The 20221-nt window shown below is 46.0% G+C and overlaps 1 protein-coding gene across 1 annotated transcript in view; it reads left to right on the top strand.

Annotated features, from left to right (window-relative positions):
• Positions 1-3825: 3825 nt before the first annotated feature.
• LOC147101266 (gasdermin-A3-like) overlaps positions 3826-20221 on the top strand; it is a 30994-nt gene continuing 14598 nt past the window's right edge. Inside the window, exons 1-8 of the mRNA XM_085966556.1 lie at positions 3826-4039; positions 5274-5466; positions 6135-6289; positions 9284-9292; positions 11543-11638; positions 14294-14326; positions 15975-16117; positions 17393-17591. Of these exons, the coding sequence (XP_085822682.1) occupies positions 3826-4039; positions 5274-5466; positions 6135-6289; positions 9284-9292; positions 11543-11638; positions 14294-14326; positions 15975-16117; positions 17393-17591 (1042 nt within the window). The remainder of the gene's footprint in view (positions 4040-5273; positions 5467-6134; positions 6290-9283; positions 9293-11542; positions 11639-14293; positions 14327-15974; positions 16118-17392; positions 17592-20221) is intronic.

Below are 20221 nucleotides of genomic sequence, written 5' to 3'. Positions count from 1 at the left end.
ACCAGTCCAAAAGCAGAATCTAAACTTACGTGAAAGTTGTGTGTGTCCCTTTAAGAAGCATTGGCAGCGGCTCCGTTGTACTGCTGCGCGCACGTTCTTCCGTGTGTGGTTTGGAGAGGGCGTTACTAAGGGCAACGATGTCCAAACTCCCAGATCATGCGTTATTTCAGGCGTTGCATGGCGATTGACATCATGATCTGGATCATTTAAATATGGGAAGCGAGCCCAGGCAACGGCAGCACTGCCGACCTGATCAAAATGGTGGCCACCGCGTTCCACACCGGAAGCGCGGTGGCCGCCATTTTTTCTTCCAAACCAGCCTTAATGGCCGGCGCTAACGGCTCTAATTTCCCAGCTCTAATGTGCAATGAGCTTGCACCGTCTCAAACCCACTTGCTGCTGATTATGAGTCCACAATATAAAACTGTCCATAATTCAGGACTAAATGATCAATCTCACTCAGAGATACCACAAGGATGGCTGGTGGGGCGAATGGTGCTTAGTTTGTGATCAATTTATGGCCTCTAGTTGCCAACACACTGATCAGTGGAAAGAACTTTGGAACTAGCCAATTAAACTGCCGAGGGCTCGCTCTGCACATCCCTGTGCTCTGACAGTGTCACTCACTTCACAAGATAAAAAACTTAGGGGGTAGATTTTAGCTTTGTGCGAGAATGTAGAATGGGTGATCGCGAATCGGCAGTCTGTTTTGCATCTATTCCTATATCAATGGAAATCTCAATATTGTCCCAAAGAAAGTCATGAACTGAGCGATCCCGCATTCCCAGCAGGGAGCCGCACTGGAAGAGCTCCAATTCTCCAACCCACGCTCCCTTTGAACAGGGCTCCCGGCTGGGAATGTGGTATCACTCAATTTACCCTATCACATTCTGTGCTCATGACTGGATGAGGCTGAGCTCTTTAAGGGCTTTCTCTGCTGAAATCCCCTTTGAAGAGTTCAGAAGTTAAAACTCTGGCACTATCACAGGTTTTTCTTGATATGTTGGTCTCCAGGTCAACTAATCTATTCTCAAATAGTGTGATTCACCATCAATATATCCACTTTTAAAAACTCAAACGGTAAAGCTTCTGATTAATACAAAAGCAAAATACTGCAGATGTGGGAAATCTGAAATAAAAACAGAACATGCTGGAAACACTCAGGCAGCATCTGTGGAGAGAGAAACAGAGTTAACGTTTCAGATTGATGACCTTTCATCTGAACTTTGGATTAACTTTAACACCCTTGTGTTGTTTTCTGGCTCTGTCGTTGCCTTTGAATGTCGACGTCGAAGATCAGCCGTGATCTTATTGAATGGCGGAACAGACTCGAGGGGCCGTATGGCCTACTCCTGCTCCTAATTCTTTTGGTGATGTTAGTTACTAGTTCCGTGACCAGTGGAAATACATTTTTTCCATTTAACTTATCAAAGCCCTTGTAATTTTGAATGCCTCTACCACATCTCCTCTTAACCTTCCTTGTTCTAGTGAAAAGGCTGAGTCCCATCTCCAAATAGGACGGTGAGATCACCTGAGCTCAGTGAAGTATATAAACTTCAAAAAAAAGTTGTAAAATGGCACAAAAAAAAGACACATTGGAAAGAAAAAGGAAAGCTAAATAAAAACAGGAGAGAGAGAGAGAGAATGAGGAAGGAGAGAGGAAAGATAAAATAAGAGGATTCTGAGCTAGCACTTGAGCTCATTCAAACCTCTGCTGCCCGTGTCCTATCTCGCACCAACTCCCATTCACTCATCACTCCTGTGCTCACTGACCTACATTGGCTCCTGGTCCAGCAATGCTTCAATTTTAAAATTCTCATCCTTGCTTTCGAATCGCTCCATGACCTCACCCCTCCCTATTTCTGTAATCTTCTCCACACCTACAACCCTCTGTGATCTCTGTCTTCCAATTCTGCCCTCTTGCGCATCCCCTATTTTATGTGAAATTGCAGCTCATCCAAGACTGGATGTTGGACAAACAGTCTGAGAGCACAGAGACAGTGGAGAGAGGTGGTGGAGAGGTAGAGGTGGGTTTCATCAATGTACATGTGGAACCTGACCCCATGTCTGCGGATGATGTCACCAAGGGGCAGCAGGTAGCTGAAGAAGAGGAGGAGGCCATGGATGGATCCTTGGAGGTGAAGATACAGCTGTTGGAAGAGAAGCCATTGCTGGAGATGCTCTATCTACAGTCCCACTGAGCTGGATAACAGAGGAGAGGCATTGGACAAAAACGGTGAGGTCAACAAGGTCAAAGGCCGCAGAAAAGTTGAAAGGGGCTGCACGGGCCATTCAAAATACCCATTCAAAATACCTTGCATGCACAGATTTTACATTGAAAAGCCGGCAAGTTGGCTGCGCAGGATCCCTGGAGTGTGGCGCCGCCAATAGCTTACAGGGAGCACTGGTCCTAAAACGCTTTACAGCCAATGAAGGACTTTTCATGTGTAGTTGCTGTTGTAATTCAGGAAAGGCGGCAGCCAATTATAACACATGTATTAATAATTTCAAACAGGAACTGAAGATGCCTCGAAGACACCACTTCTGCTTTTAACGGAGACAGGACAGGGAGCAGATGACCAGACGTGTGTCAGTCGCTGAGGAGGCTGCGCGTCAACTGGCAGGTCAAGGGAGACGAGAAGGGCTGGATCCATCAGGTAAGTGCCTTTACAGCACAGCTTGTGAGCCAGGAGCAGCAGTGTTTCTTCCAGGCCCAACAAGCAAACCTGTAAACAGTCTCCCCTCCCCACCATCTCCAACCCTGCGATCTGTCCGACCCCCCAACCAATGTCCCCTAAACCTCGCCCCCCCAGCAAACCCCACTCCAAACCTCGCCCAGTCTCTATCGGGCCATAAAGTTGGAAAAATTGTTCCCAATCCTGGTCCCAGCAGCACTGAGCGCTGCCACCAGGAGGAATGTGTTCGCCTGTTTATAAAGCCAGCTGGAGTTTCCTTTGAAATATTATCTCCCTGCTCCAAACAACTTAGAGTTCGCACACAGTAACGCCCCCTCTATCCAGTAGCTGCTACTAATTAAATCACTGGACGGTGATCTGGACAGTCTGAATACTCCCCATTACATTGAGAACACTCCTGCAATTTGAAGCTTTTCCCCCCTCAGCTTTGCCCAATTAATTGTTTAAACTTAGTACTGGAATTGAGATTTCAAAGATGCACAAGTTATGAACTTGCTTGTTGTATTTTTTTTACATTATGAGGGCAAACTGCTAAATCTCTACCGCACATTGTCCAAGGCCAAAATGGTCGGCGAGTGTCCTGGTCTCGGCCTCTCTGGCTGGTAGGAGGTGTGGCGCGGGTGACCTGGGATAACTTTCCCTCTACTTCTCTCTCTATAATAGTGCCATCTTCTTGTATCAAATCAGGAAAAGAAATAGATTGAGCACTTAATGTTAACTGTTATACGAATGTTGAACTGTAGTAATGTGTCTGCATGTGACCCAAACCCAGTCCATAGTCTCAGCTCCAATCATTTTTAAAAATTTGTTTATGGGATGTGGATGTTGTTGGCAAGGTCAGCATTTATTGCCCATCCCTAATTGCAATTGAGAAGGTGGTGGTGAGCCGCCTTCTTGAACCGCTGCAGTCCGTGTGGTGAAGATACTCCCACAGTGCTGTTAGGTAGGGAGTTCCAGGATTTTGACCCAGTGACAATGAAGGATCGGCGATATATTTCCAAGTCAGGATGGTGTGTGGCTTGGAGGAGAACTTGGAGGTGGTGGTGTTCCCATACGCCTGCTGCCCTTGTCCTTCATATTACTAAATAAATTTATATATTATATTTTATGTTTGTAGATTTTTGGAATCATGTTCCGGAAAGCAACCCAGAAAATTGTGAAAGAGATTGACCCTGATGGCAACACACTGGTCCCTGCGTCAAGCCCGTATCATTCAGATTGCTGCAAGCCCCTGTATCTCATCGGGAAAAAGAAGGGACGTTACAATTTCACAAAAGACAAATACTTCCCGACATCCATCACAGTGGCTGATATATTGAAGGATGGCGAAGATTTAGATTTTGGTAATGTTCGCTGTTTATTTAAGTTTCACTGTCTCAGTCTGAGGACTCTAGGTGGCCCCCCAGTGGTGCCGTGTTGTGGTGCACCGGGTCCTGCACCAGGCTCTCTGTCTTTCCCACTCGATTTCACATGAGCCAATGTTGCAGCGTCACTTCTCTGAATTATCACCACAATGGTGTGGAATAGCCCGTCTGCCGAGTCTCTCGACGAGGGAACTGTCGATAATACAGAGCAAATTCTATTGATTTTAATGAGAGAGGAAGAATTTTTTTCTCTTTTTGTGAAAAATTTATATAATTTCGTGGAACCATCAATGTAAATTAATGTGGAGGGTGTGATTCTTCCTTGTGTGGTGTATGTAAATGATGCTAAATCAAGTTAAACTCTCAGTCATTTTCTCTGACCTTTCACTATTATAAAAGCAAAATACTGCAGATGCTGGAAATCAAAAATAAAAAGAGAAAATGCTGGAAGTACTCGGCAGGTCAGGCAGCATCTGTGGGAAATCGGCGCAAGGTCATCGACCTGAATCTCTAACTCTGTTACTCTCTCTCCACAGATGCTGCCTGACCTGCTGAGTACTTCCAGCATTTTCTCTTTTTATTGCTGTATTGTAATATGCCTGGATCTAAACATGAACATGATCTTCTCCATCTCAGCCTCCCTTTCCAGTCCTCATGCCTAAGCATCCAAGACAATGCCAATACTACAAGTATTTTGCCCTTGTTAAGATGGATTTGTTATAAATGTCATTCAGAGTTTCTAATGGCTTACTGAACAAATCGGGAGTAATTTTGACTTTAGACGATACTGTATATCGCACGATATTGGCTCGGCCACCCGTTAAACATCGCTCCCGATTTTTGGTTCTATTGACTTCAGTGGAAACAACAATCAGGTAATGGGTGGGCAAGCTGAGTTTTACACTAGTCTAAAGTAAAAATTACCCCCGTCAAATGTGTTTCCCTCCAATGTTCTCCCTCTATCCCTGCCTACCCTCCTGAAGGTGCTGACCCCGCACTGGGGGACAGTTCCACAGTTGCTGGAGCTCCCCAGTACCTGGCCCAAGTGGTCATCTCCATGTGTGAGTAGACAGTGAGTGTCAGTAGAGAATTGGACCACGGAGGCGTTCCCAGATAAGCCCAATCATGTCATTGCCCCACACCCATATGTGCATAATATCGGGAGAGGGAAGAGAGAAATAATGTTTACGGTGGAATTATTTTATTTTTCTAGGATTGCAAAGCTCAGGTTTTAGCTGCTATTCTAAGAATATTAGCGTCTCAGGCAGTGCAAGTGTCGGTGCAAGTGTCAGTAATATTGGAGCAGGGGTTCACACATCGGGAGGTTCGTCAACTACCATATCTGCTGTGCACATGATAAAACGAACAATCTCTGTACAGAAGCTGCTTGAGGTTGCCAAAACCAGGTATTTATATCTCAACTCGAAGTAAGGTAACTGGCGTATGCAGAAGAGTATTTTGCACTGTGACATGGAGTTAGCCAGTGTGCTGTAGCTCGATGCTCTGCGGGGTATCAGAGAGGGATATCTAATGGCAGCTCCAATCACTCAGATAATGGATTATGTATCAAATTTATCATCCATCTACAAGATTGTCACCCATTATCATAACCAACAGTTGTCATCATGAAATTATAGGCTCTGTAAGCATACTTGGCTTTATACAAGCAGTCGTCACTTACTGATGTGCTTTTGACTTTGTAAACTGTATTTCTGTTATGTTGAGCATTATTGTGTGAGAATCCCATCCTAAAGTGACTTCTTTGTTGAATTAGGTCAAAGTTGCCATTTCTTTTCTGAATGTCTATATGAGCTAATGTACTCAATATTGTTGTGACTATTCCATGTATGTGCACATTTTCTACTAAATAACTGTATTTACACTAGGTTTAAAATACAGGAACACACAAAGAATGATACCATTAACATCACTGAAATGATTCACAGGAACATGATGGGTGATCTACATGAACAGTTGTCTAAGATAAAATGGCCGCTCACCATCATCTCCTCCTTAGTCAATCAGTCCTTCACAAAACTGATCAGTCCTAATTGTTTTCTTTTTATCTTTTCAGGAAGATAGACAGAGGACACAGCTTTGTGAAACAACTCCGTAATGATATTGTTTATATCATATCAGAGGTGGTAGAGACAAATCAACCATATTCTCTAAAAAATACTTACAATGCAGATTCAAGAATAAAAGCAATATTCAAATTAATAAAGGGGAGTATAACTGTATCCTATCACTGAGCTATAATCAATATGTTTGCAATATTAATTCATGTATCGATGGCTTACAGTTGCATTTTTTGAATTCATTATCCTTAAACATTGAGATGAAGTGAGAAAGTTGCCTGCTAGCATCCAGGCAAACAAATGGATCTTAGTAATGGGGAAATTCTCAGTGGGTATTACTGTTCAAGAGAGACATCAAGACACATTTTATAGACTATTAAAAAAGATTTTAAAAGCGAAAAAATATCAGAAGGTCACTGTTTCACTGCTGGTCGAGCCGACATTTTCAGAAGTAATGAAAGGTACTGAGATGAACAGTTTAAAGAACAGGAAAAGGCCGGGCAGTAGGGATGAGAGGCTACAAATGAACAGAACCTTAAAACCACCAATGCAGCGGGATTGATTGGTCTCACTTGACATGAATTGCAGAAACTGTGAGCATCTGTGGAAATCCAGGCTAGAGACAACTTGGGTTATAAATCATAAAGACTAATCATCAGGCTGTAATTGGAGTTAGCTGGGCAAAGGCTGAAGGGTTTCCATTAACTTGTTCATTTCTGACCATCTGTAATTGGGGTTTTCTGGGCAATAGCTTAAAGATGTTGTTCATTTACAATCTATTACACCTTTAACTATTTTAGCAACTCTCCTATTTTCTGTTATTTTACAGTTCACCTCAGTGATTATTATTAATTGTAAAGAGCTGTGCAACACTGAGGCCGCGATTTTCCGAGTGGAGGCGGGTTGGAGGCGGCTTTGATGTTCGGCGGGTTCCGGTCACACTGCCGGTTTCAGCCGCCCTGAAATTACGATTTTTGCTTAAGTGGTCTGATTAAACCCGTCGTGCACGCTACCCGGCCCAATCAGTGGGTTCGGGTCTGCTGCTCGCCTCTGCTGACGTCTTTCAGCCAGTTGCATTTAAGGGGCCGATGCAGCCTTGTTTTTAATCAATTCTATTCTGCTGCTTCTCGGTGTGGCACATCTGAAAATGATTGCTTCCAGACCAAAGGCATCTCCCAGGTTTAATGATGACTCCCTCCACGCTCTTGTCGGGGGAGTGAGAGGGCACCAAGAGGTTCTGTTCCCCTCAAATGGATGGAGGAAGCCTTCTCAGTAAACCAAAGCAGCCTGGCTGCAAATTACTGAAGTGAGCGCCAGGTCTTTGTGTGCACGCACCTGGGTTCAGTGCAGGAAAAGGTTCAATGACCTGCTACACACAGCAAAAGTGAGTATAACATCACACTTATCTGCTCCCCATCTCCTCTCATCACCAGCACTCTGCATTGTCAACCTACTCCTGCACATCCCACTTTACCCTTACATCCCTTGCACCCTTAACCATCCCTCTCTATGTACAGACTCGCTCCACCATTTTACTATGCACCCCTCACACTCGCTATTACTGTTATGCAATGACAACAACTAACAACGCACAGGGAGGGAGGGCCCTTGGTATTGGCACCTCCCTCCATCTTTGTCTCCCTCTAAGCATCTATGCTATGGATTCGCTACACTCACTCCAACATTCTCACTCAAACTCCACTAGTGTCCTTCATTGCAGGAAAAGAGAGCCCACAATAAGAGGGAGGGGGGCAGGACAGGAGGAGGGCCACCTTCCATTGCTCACTTGACCACCGCTGAGGAGGTTGCTCTCGACACCGTTGGAGGTGCTGAGGATCTGGAAGTGGGGGATGGTCAGACGGGTGCAGTAGAGCAAGCTGGTGACAGAATAGATTTGCAGCCCTCTCATTTAGATTGCATGAGTGACTGATATGGCATCTGATGTTCATACAGATTGCATTCTGATCATCTGCACAATTCAATGTGCCTGCTACATTAATATCACATGTCTAACTCATGCCTTTACTTCCCCCCCCCCCCCCCCCACAGGACCATCGAGAGCCCCCCTCCCCACTGTCCAGGAGGAAGAGCCAGAAGACTCCTCAGAGGAAGCTGCAGCCTCTGAGGGAGCAGCGTCAGCAGAACTCAGCGCACCCAGCACCAGCGCAGAGACGCACACCTCGGTGGGTCATTCACGAGATAGAGTAGTGTGGTCACCTGGTGTATCACAGCTCAAAAGTGAGCATCAGCAGATGGTGGAAACAGGGACGGCAGTGGAGAGTCCTTGTCGCAGGGTGCTCCTAGCTCTGCTCTGCATGTGGACCCTGTGCCTCTGGGGCCATCCAGAAAGAGAGCAGTGCTGGAACTTCAGCAACAAGTAAAGGAGTCTCTGACAGGGTTTGCATCCATGGTAACTGCGAGTGTGCAGAGAATGGAGGAGTCCATCTCTAACATAAGCAATGCCATAGTGGAGGCAATGGTGCATGAACATGCCACCGTGGAGAGGGTGGCAACCTCCTTGGAGGACATAAGTCACCAGACTCAACAAAGCATAGTGACTCTTCTAAATAGATGGTCTGTTATGGAGGATAGATGGGCAGCTATTGAGGAGAGACACCAGAGGTACACGGACGTCCTGGTTATGAGGACTGTCAGTACTGAGATGGGTCGTCATGGTCCCACTGATGTGCAGCAAGGTGCTCTCCTGCCACTTGCTAGCAGTGAAGTGCGGGCGACCCATGAGAGGGATGTTGGTGGTCGACAACAAGGAAGTGTGGGCTCCTCTCCAAGCGCTCACACTTCCATGCCACTGCGGAGCCTTGGGTCAGAGCCCCAGATTCCTCACCCAACTGAGATGGCCGTCTCAGCCCCTGCACAGCCACAGGCGGAGCAGTCTGTTGCCGAGCCCTCCCAGGCTCCCAAACCCAGAGGACGCCCGCCAAAGGTGTCAAAGCAGGAGTAGCATGAAAGTGAGCAAGGTGCCTCCACATCTGCTGAAGCCACAGGGGAAGCACTACGTAGAAGCACGCGTAAGAGAAAATTAACACAAATACACAATGGTAGTCATTTGGGTGTTTTGATGTAATACAAGATTATGATCGTCATTTCAATTGTAATAAAGAAATGCGATGGGAAACATTCAAAGAGTTGGCCTATGTGTGCCCAGAAATGGAAGTGTCACAGTGAGGTGTCAGGGCACCTTTCATCTGTAATGATAGTGGTGAGAGTGATAGGAACCCACAGTTTATTGTACAGATGGTGTATGGTGTGTTAAGAAGGTGGCAGCCACATGTAAGTTTATGAAGCAAACACGCAAATCTGGCATGGATTAGTGCATCCCTTGCATCATGGCCAGCAATGTGCTCGCGTGCTGGTGGAACTGGCACATCTGCCTCTGCAAGGTCTTCCTCCTCCTTCTCCTCTGAGGAGGCTTTGCACTGAGCCACTTGTTTCTCAGGCAACGGTAAGCCATGCTGCTGTGTGATGTTGTGTAGTGCACAGAAGACCATGATGATTCTGGAGACCCTGGCTGGTGAGTACTGTAGGGCTCCACCTAATCTGTCGAGGCATCTGAATCACATTTTGAGCAAACCGATCATTTGCTCTATGATGCTTCTGATGGAAATGTGGCTCACATTGTACCGCTCCTCAGCTTCGTTTGACGGCCTCCTCAACAGCGTCATTAGCTACATCTTCAGGGGATAGCCCTTGTCTCCAAGTAGCCATCCGGAAAGTTGGGTTGGCGGATTGAAGAGCTGAGGCACAGTAGGCTGCTGCAGGATGAATGAGTCATGGTAACTGCCAGGGAACATGGCGCAAACATGCACAATGTTCTTCCTGTTGTGACACATCAGCTGGACGTTAAGGGAGTGGAAGCCCTTGCGATTCACATTGTTGTGATGGGGTGCCCTAATGGCCACATGTGTGCAGTCTACGATGCCCTGCACCCTTGGCACACACGGCTACACTTGCTTTAGCCGTGGAGAAGTGGATGTAATTGTACGCCTTTCCAAAGAGGGCATCGGTAACCTGCGTGATGCAAGTGTGTGTGGAGGACTGGGAGATGCCGCTGCTGTCTGCTGATGATCCCTGGAAGGATCCTGAAGCAAAAAAATTGAGTGCGGTGGTGACTTTGACAGCCACTGGTAAGGAGTGTCCACCTGCTTCTCTGGGCTCCAGGTGTTGGTGCAACATTGCGCAGATGTCAGCAACTACCTCTCGCGAAAGTCTCAGCCTCCTTTGGCACTGCTGCTCAGTCATGTTGAGGAAGCTCATCCTCTGCCTGTAAACCCTGTGTTGGGGGGGTAAACCCTGTGTTGGGGGGTATCTCCTGCGGCGAGGTGCAGCCCTGCGCTGGTGCCCTCTGCCCTGTGCAGCATCGGGTGGGTGAGGAGAAGGTTGGCGTTCCTGCTGCTGCTGTTGTGTCTGGTTCTGCTGCTGCCGCGGTTGCTCTTCCTCCGATTTCTGAGGACCAGGATGAGAGGATATAAATGGTTCCCATTCTGCTGGAATATATCTCGGTTGTGGAATAGATGTTAGAAGCACTCGGGCAATGTGGGGAGAGGGTTTTCCAAGGATGTCAGTGAATATGGATCTCCGCTTAACCACTTATAAGCTCAATAGACCTGCAAAACGTGTTCCAACGCCTCAAAAAATAAAGTTCTGTCATCTGAAAGTCGGCCATGTTACAGGTCCGCTTTTATGCCGCAGGAGCAGCTGTCAAGAATTCCCGTAGTTGCTGAACCCGCCACAATCAGCTGGCGTGTTTGGCGCACGGTGTGGAACACGCTGAAAATGTCCTAAAATGGGAAGAGCCTGGTAAAATCGGATTATGTAGGCAGTTAACAAGCTGTCAACTGCCTTAAGTGCCTCTCCCGCTGCTTGGTGGCGGGTCTGCTCGGGACTCCCACACCCGACACTTGGTAAAGTTGTGTGGAGGCAGGTTGACGGCGGGTTCAGAACCCGCCGTCAATCAAAACAAATTTAACCTCTGACCCACCTCCAAACCTGCCCTCTGAGCGCCGGCAAAATCGCGGCTCGAGATTTCCATTTTCTGCGACCTTTTCCACTTTTTTTATTCTGCTGTGTAATCTGTAACTGGCTGCTATATAGCCTGTTTGTGTTTATTGAGCGATGATGCAGGTTATGGTGTAGCATTGTATTCCACCCTGCAGCTATAGTTCCCTTTGTGTTTAAATACAGGCTACTCAATGGTTAGTTACAGCAATCCCAGCTTCTCCAGTCTCTCCGCATAACTGAAGTCCCTCAGCCCTGGTTATATTCTAGTAAATCTCCTCTACACCCTCTCCAAGAGTATGGACTTTCCTGAGAATTCAGTTTTGAAGGATTAACTTTCAATATTAATTATTATAGTTTTCTTTGTTGCGTTAGGCTGAAGGAAGACTCTCTCTAAATGTGGAGGAGGAATTCTCCTTTCCTGCTGGGACTACTATTGCATACAAGGTCTTAGAACTCAAGATAACTAAAGATGACACCCTTGGTATGTAAATGGAGAAAAGCAAAACTAATAAGTGACAGAAGACTTTCCTAATATCAAATTGCCTGACAAATTGTGAATTAATAATTCTTCAGCCTTTTGTCCTATCTTCACATTCAAGCTTGTAGAAATAAGCCAACCTTGGGATTATGCAGAGGTATTGGAATACAAACACATAGGCCGGAATTTTGCCGGCACTCAAGGTGGGGATTTGGAGGCAGGACCGCTGGCAAAATCGCAAAGATTGACCGGGCAGGAAACCTGCTGTCAACCCGCCTCCAATCAATCTTTCCAAGTGTTGGGTCCCCGATTTGCACATGGATCCGACACCTAGCGGCGGGAAGAGGATTATAGCCACTTAACTGCTGGTTAACAGCCAGTTAACTGGCTCTTTTCAATTTTGACACTTCTACTTCGGGATTCCCGACGTCCAGACACCACGCCAGGTAAGTGTGGCGTGCTGTGGGTCTACTGTAATTTTCTAGACGCGGGAACTAGATGGAACATCTCCAAGTTTGCAGACGACACAAAGTTGGGTGGGCATGTGTGCTGTGAGGAGGATGCCGAGAAACTCCAGTATGATTTGGACAGGTTGGGTGATTGGGCAAATGCATAGCAGATGCAGTATAATGTGGATAAATGCAAGGTTATCCACTTTAGTGGCAAAAACAGGAAGGCAGTTTATTATCTTAATGGCAATAGATTGGGAGAAGGGGAAGTGCAACGAGACCTGGGTGTTCTTGTGCACCAGTTGCTGAAGGTAAGCACGCAGGTGCAGCAGGCCGTTAAGAAGGCAAATGGTATGTTGGCCTTCGTAGCGAGAGGGTTCGAGTACAGGAACAAAGATGTCTTGCTGCAGTTGTACAGGGCCTTGGTGAGACCACACCGTGAGTATTGTGTGCAGTTTTAGTCACCTTATCTGAGGAAGGATGTTCTTGCCATGGGGGGAGTGCAGCAAAGATTCAGCAGACTGGTACCTGGGATGGCAGGAATGACGTATGAGGAGCGAATGGGTCGATTGGGCTTATACTCGCTGGAGTTTAGAAGAATGAGAGGGGATCTCATTGAAACTTATAAAATTCCAACAGGACTAGACAGACTAGATGCAGGAAGGATGTTCCCAATGGCGGGGGAGTCCAGAACCAGGGGTCACAGTCTAAGGATAAGGGGTAAGCCATTTAGGACAGAGATGAGGAGGAATTTCTTCACCCAGAGAGTGGTGAACCTGTGGAATTCTCTACCACAGAAGGCAGTAGAGGCCAATTCATTAAATATATTCAAGAAGGAGTTCGGTATATTTCTTAAGGTTAAAGGGATCAAGGGATATGGGGAGAAGGCAGGGACAGGGTACTGAGTTTGGATGATCAGCCATGATCGCATTGAATGGCGAAGCAGGCTCGAGGGGCCGAATGGCCTACTCCTGCTCCTATCTTCTATGTTTCTGCATTGATGACAGCTGCAGAAGTGATGTGAAGGATCCAATGGTGCACTGGTGAGTTTGAGGTAAGAAAATGTTGGGAAATTCATTTTTAATGCATTTAGACTTTTCTGTAGGTAACAAGTTTTGAATTTTATGTCTAGTCCCACCTCATTGGGAGAACGTCTCTCACCAGTGACGGATTGCTTCTGTAACCTCACCTGCAGCTGCCATCTGTTCTAGTTAAGGAGGGAGTCACTGGAGAGCCTGGGTACAAGGGCTCAGCTTTGTACAGTGATTGTCGGTGTTTGCAGCATCTCAATGCTGTCAAACACGGAGAAATCAGCTGTAAAAAAAAATTGGGTGGTCCCTTTAAGAAAACTGGCAGATGACGTGTCATCAAATGACATCATCTGACACTGGCTTCCTCTTAATTAGCCGGCAAGCCCGCAGGGCAGGCTTAACAAGGCCAGTTGACGCAAAATCACGTCTGGGCCGGATGCAGTTGGGGGTGGGACTGGAAACCGGAAACCAGCTGATCGGTTCCCAAGCCGCATCGATGGAGAAAATCGCGGCCATAAAGTGCTTGTCTGCAGAAAATTATTCCTTCCTCCCCAAAGCCTCTCTACCACCTAAAGGGCGCAAGGTATGGGTGAGATGGAATACTCTCCATATGCAGCTCCAACACTACTCCAGAAGCTTGATGCTATACAGGACAAAGCAGTCCATTTGACCGGCAGCCCATCCATCACCTTAAACATCCACTCCCTCCACCATTGGCACACCACGGCTTGGACATATATTGGCTGTTCTTTCATTGTCACCAGTTCAAAACACTGGAACTCCTTTCCTAAAAGCATTGTGGGAAAAATTTCACCACTTGGACTGCACTGGTTCAAGAAGAAGGCCAACCACCACCTTCTCAAGGGCAACTTGGGATGGGCAATAAACTCGCACATCCCAAGAATTTTCAAGATTGTTAAGTGTTCACACACCAATATCTCTGTAATTCAAGGAAATTGTCTTAGATTTTCCTTCCTGGCTATCTAGTGTAGTGTGGCAAGGCAAGGTGGAGAACTAAAGGGAGAAAATAAATGACATGAATAGTGGGTAAAACAAGGAAAGGGTAGTTGATGCTGTGCCTGTTGTGCTCTGTCAATCCTACTATTGATGACCAGTTGCCCACATAAAAGTTTTTGTCATAAAATCTGAAAGTTCTCTTTTTTTTTCTGTTTCTTCAGATTATGCACCAACATATTGTGCTCTATTTATATGTAAGTTTGATTTATGTTTCTTAATGCACCAGTTTTCTGTTATTCTGAACATGCCTGAAAAGATTTACAAGAATGGTTCCAGGGATAAGGGACTTCAGAAGCTGGGGTTGCTCTCCTTGGAGCAGAGAAGATTGAGAGGAGATTTGATAGAGGTGCTCAAAATCATGAGGGGTCCAGATAGAGAAAAACTGTTTCCATTGGCGGAAGGGTCAAGAACCAGAGGACACAGATTTAAGGTGATTGGCAGAAGAGCCAAAGGCGACATGAGGTTTTAAAAAAAAAAATGTTTATGCAGCGAGTGGTTAGGATCTGGAATGCACTGCCTGAAAGGGTGGTGGAGGCAGATTCAATTGTGGCTTTCAAAATGGAATTGGATAGTACCTGAAGGAAAAATAATTGCAAGGCTACGGCGAAAGGGCAGGGAAGTGGGACTAGCTGAAGTGCTCTTGCAGAGCGCTGGCACGGGCTCGACGGGCTGAATGGCCTCCTTCTGTGCTAGAATCATAAAATGGTTACATGTCAATATTCCAAACGCTCCTATTATCATGACCCCAAGGAAGGGTTCGGAGTAGAGCATTAAAACGTAGTGGTCGGTGAAGGTAATGTAGCATTTACTAATTATTTCTTTAACTTGCAGCACAGGGAGAATCCAGCTCCACTTTTTTACATTTTTCTAAATTATCAATATTAACCCAAATTATTAGCAATATTATATAATTTGGTCCATAATATAACTTTAACATGAATAATAATCTGTATAATATAATAAAATGTTACGTCCAGTGCACATTTGGGTAGAATTTCCACTGTCGTTTATACTGTTTCTCCAGGATTTATGTCGATCTTCCGTCAAAGTTGCGATGGGAGATTGCGAGAACCCCCATGGAAATTCTTGTTTGTCCCTCACACTTCAAGAGTCGCACTTCCAAACAATTCTCAGAATGCCGCTCTGAGAGCTCGGTGATCCCATGGGATGTGCGTCCTAGTAGTGTGATTAATCATATGCGCACCCACCCCTATTAAGCTGCATATGACCCCATTCCCATGATGTGGAATGACATCCTTTTACTTATTTTTACTTTTTTATCCGCACCTTTGTTTTGGCCCTTCCCCCCCCCCCCCCCCCCTTTTTCTCTCTCCCACATGGCAGCTATCTCCCATTCTGCCAGCGCATTTCACACCTAATCTAGAGCAGTCTTTTGTCTCCACTAGTCCTATCACCATCTTGTCTCATTTTGAATGCCTCTTAATGTCTCTTCACTTCTCTTTTGTTCTCTCCCAGCCCGGCCTTTTAATCTGTTTCATTTCCTGTGCCTTTCTAGTCTTGACAAAGGGTTTTGGCCCAAAACGTTGACTCTATTTTTCTCTCCACGGATGTTGCCTGGCCTGCTGAGTTTTTCCAGCATTTTCTGTTGTTATAATGTAATCCGAGCCTGCTAAGATGGGCGGGTGGAAGACCTGCCCTCTTGCATTTCAATTGGTGGAGCGGGGCGAGGCTCATTACACCTATTCTTTGCTCTTTTAATCGGGTTATTTGTTTTCAAAAACCTCAGTCCATTATTTCTAATACCATTTGTGCCTAATGTCACATTTTGGCCTTTAAATGGAGTTTGTTTCTTTAAATCTCAGTAATTCTTTTCCTTATTAGCATCGTCGTCTGGCCTGACAGCTCAGATTGCTATTTCACTCGCTGAGCTGACTGAACTGCCTGAAGACATAAGCCTGGTGTTCCTCAAAGCTACCCTTGAGATTCTTGTCAGCAGCGATGATCTTCCAGTACTTGAGAGAATGGTTTGTACCTTAATTTACCAATTATAAAATTAAAGATAAAGCTGGCCAACCATTTTTTGTGGCTAGATAGAAGAAAAAGCATGTTGTCTGATGATTATTAAGAGCATAAGAATTAGCAGCAGGAGTAGGCCATACAGCCCCTCAAGCCTGCCCCGTCATTCAATAAGATCATGGCTGATCTTTGATCTCAACTCTACTTTCCTGCCCTATCTCCATATCCCTTGATTCACTTCAGTACATCAGTGTTTTATTTATTCATTCATATCTTAAATCAATGATAATCATAACTTCATTTGTCACAGTCCCCTCCATGCTAAGAGTGACAAATTGGCCAGTTCTAAGGGTATGAGTTGCCAGTGGGCATCGGGTCAAGTTGGGATTGCCAATTGGGAATTGGATTGGACTGGTGGTGGGAGTTTGGTCTGGTTGGATTTTCATGAAATTTTCATTAAGCCTTTTTGACAAAGCTCTTTGCAGTAATGTGCCAATTGAAGTGTTTGAGAAATGTAAAAGCAGGATTATTACAAGCAGATTCTGAGTAGTAGGGAGGGATATGGTCACCTAGTGGTTATGGTATTGGACTGGCCACCCAACAGTTATGAGTTCATGATCCCACCACTGAAGCCGTGAAATTGAATTAAATAACTTTGGTGATTCATGGGGCTACGACAGCTCTGGATTGTTGTAAAAACTCAACTCGTTCACTAATGTCTTTCAGGGAAATTGCTGTTTGTGATTTTAGCAGGCAAATGCTATTACACATTTATGACAATAGCGGACAGGGAATCTTTCACATTCAGCACTCTGTGCCAGCGTTGAGTGACCGCAGGGGCACTGCAGTGTAAGTTAGATATGTAATAGAGTAATTCGTCCTCTCCTCTGTCCCCACTGTTTTGCTTTAGCTCCAATTTCAGAAGAATGCTTCTATTGCCCCAATGTGGTTTTATTTTTCATCTACCACACCTGATGTTCTAGAGGCTCTGAGTGAGATTAATGCCAAAGTATGAGTAGTTTTGTGCTGTGGGTTTTGTGTGTTACCACCTTCACCTTCAAACCAATTTCACACAAACACCTTAACATTAGTAGAGAGAGGAGAATTACTCACCGGGGGCAGCAGCAGTGGGGCTAAAGCACATCATTGAGAATGTTAGATACCAGCATTGACCATCTGAATTTGGAAAGTGTTCTATTCCCCAACACAATGTCCTTGTCCCGATGTACACAAAAGTTCATCTATTTTTTAACTGTTTCCCCCGTCTCCCCACGTGTTCTCAGCTTGACCAGGTGTGCGAAGGTCTCCAACCCAACCTCCAAGTACTGGATCTGATGGAAGACGAGAACAGATTGTGTGTGGAGAAGGTGCTGGATCTGTTGGGAATTCAGAAGGCTGATCCGCCGGGACAGCCCCTCACCTTGACTCCCCATCAGAATGGGATCATAAAGGCTGTAAACGTTCTCATCGAGTCACTCAGTGGTATGATATAAAGTGTATTTCAGTAACACTAACAGTATGAATTAAGGAATTGTGGCGGTCCTACGGGTTGTCCTTTACATTGTGATATATACATAATTCCCTTTAACTTAACTAACTTATGTATGTATAACTTACCTAACTGTATGTATTTAATTTACTTATTTGTATAACTTACCAGTTAGGGCTGTTGCCTCTTTAACTTACCTGTTGGGCCGTTGCCCCTTTAAGAGGCGACCTAACGCGCTGACGTCACGTATTACGTGACGCATGCGCACTGGCCGCCGGTCCAATTCGGGCTTCCAAGACGGCCGCCGGCATAGTCTGGCCTACTGTGACTTCGGCCGCATCAGCCAGCAGGCGGGAGCGAAGTGATTCTCCGCTCCCGCGGCAAGTACTGGCACAGCCCGGCCTAGTAACCTTGGCCTTAAAGGCCAGCTTCTGTACTGGGGAGATTTAATGACAAATGGCACAGGTCACGTGACCGCCTAATCGCACGCAAACGTGCTGATGTCATGACGTGGTCACGTGACGCCCAAAGCGCGGGTATATAAAGCGGAGCGTGAATAGGCTCCTGACACGCTCCCCACGGGGCTCATCATCGCTCCCCACGGGACCGGGAACTCAGTCCTGGTGGAGTCCCCGCTGGGACAAGACCTACAACATGGTGCTCCTGCAAGCAGCCACCTTCTTTGCTATCTTACCTGGCGTAAGATCTACAACATGGTGCTTCTGCAGTCAGCCATCTTACCTGCTACCTTACCTGCTGTAATTATCCTGTTCTGGTAAATAAACCTCTTTATTTATAGTTCGTCGACGTTTCACTCTTTCATTTAGTGGCGATTTACACTAATCGCTACAGAATCACCCTTTCCCTTCAGCTGCCTAGGCCCTAAGCTCTGGAATTCCTTCCCTAAACCTCGCCACCTCTCTCCTTTTTAAGGCGTTCCTTAAAACCTACCACTTTGATCAAGCTTTTGGTCACCTGCCCTAATATCTCCTTATGTGGCTCGATGTCAAATTCTGTTTGGTAACGCTCCTGTGAAGTGCTTTGGGAAGTTGTTTAATATATTAAAGGCGCTATATAAATGCACATTGTTGTTACTGCTGAGTAACTGACAGTAACATCATCAGCGTGTTGCTGGTGTATACTGTGATCTGTATTATAACCCAATATATTTCTGGTTGTCGAGCCTGTCAGTGTGGGTGAAGAATATTTAAATACAGACTCCTAATAATGTTCCTTGCTGAAGACTCAGAGGGCGATGCTTCGAATCCCAACCTCAGCAATTGACCATGTTAGGAAGTCAGGTGCAGCAGGGACACAAAGGGCAGACTGGGGAATGGGAGGCTTGAACATGGGAGAGTCCATTTCCATTGAAGAACACATTGTTACTGACCCAACTGTTTCAGTTGTCTTATGGTTGCTGTGGCTCTGCCTTAAAATGTCATTTGCCCAAATGATAGGTGTGATCAGAACATTGTTATAGAGTTGAATACTTGTGGACTCTCGTTGTGCATTTACACTGCAAGTTTAGCTTTAGTGTGAAGGGATTTCCACTTTGCATTGACACTATTTGCAGTGCAGTGAAGTTGAATGAGACTCGCTCGACGAGGATGTGTAACACTGATCAGATTCATGGAGCGTAATCCAGGGCGGTGTCAAATCTGGCTCACAATTGTGTTCAGAGGGTTCGTTGGACCTTCAATCTATCTGACCCTATTTTAAACATCTAGAGAGCAGTAATTCACCCCCCCCCCCCCCTCCCTAAACATTTAAATTCTTAACTATTGAGAGAGAGCTGCACACGTGTACATCCAGACCTCTGCAAAGTTCTGGCTAGATCAGGACAATTAGGGTGCCAACCAATGGTTCTGGCTAGCTACAACATGAACTGCAGCTAACAGTATCAGACTCGTCTTTAGACATACATAGACCGTAATTTTCCTGTTGCTGAGCTTGTTGGCTTGGGGGCAAGTCAGCAGTAACAATCCCGGAAATAGCGAGCGGTTCGGGAACCTGCCGTCATCCTGCGGCCTCACACATTTAACTCGGGTGGCTTTGAAGGCGCGACACGCACTTGATCGGCAGAGGAAGGCGACCTCATTGAAATCATTAAATGCTTGTTGAGAGAAGAGGGTTTTTAAGGCCAGCTTTTGACGTTTATTGCAGGAGCAGGAGATTCACAGAGCTCAGGTACCTCGCCTGTGAAGGGGAGGCGGATGCTCAGTGGTCACTGGCGAGTTCATTCATTGAGATCTGGGAAATAAATACTGCGACATTACACCTCATTGCTTGCCTCATGGAAAGGCTCTTGCTCTCTCCATTTTGTCCACAGATTTGGGTGTCAGCAGTTTGCAGGTCATTTCTGAAACCTTGGAAGCCACTCTCACCACATTGCTACTCACTATCACAACATTGAGGACTTGGCCCTCTGATCTGCACTTTACCTGCCGTCTACTACATCAGCATGGGTGTGGCTTATACTGTCTCTCCTTGGTCCTCCGATGAGCCCCACCACCAGCCACACCAGCAGCTGCAGCAAACAACATCTGCCTTCTCCTCAACGACCTGATGCTCCACAGGGGAGAGGGGGGCAGCACAGGGCTGGAGCGCGCTAGAGCAATTCCCC

Source organism: Somniosus microcephalus, chromosome 24 (genome assembly GCF_052327205.1).
Source record: "Somniosus microcephalus isolate GS21.2 chromosome 24, FLI_Smic_1.0, whole genome shotgun sequence".
NCBI lineage: Eukaryota > Metazoa > Chordata > Chondrichthyes > Squaliformes > Somniosidae > Somniosus > Somniosus microcephalus.
The sequence above is the reverse complement of the archived record's forward strand: the minus strand, read 5'-3'. Positions and strand labels throughout refer to the sequence as shown.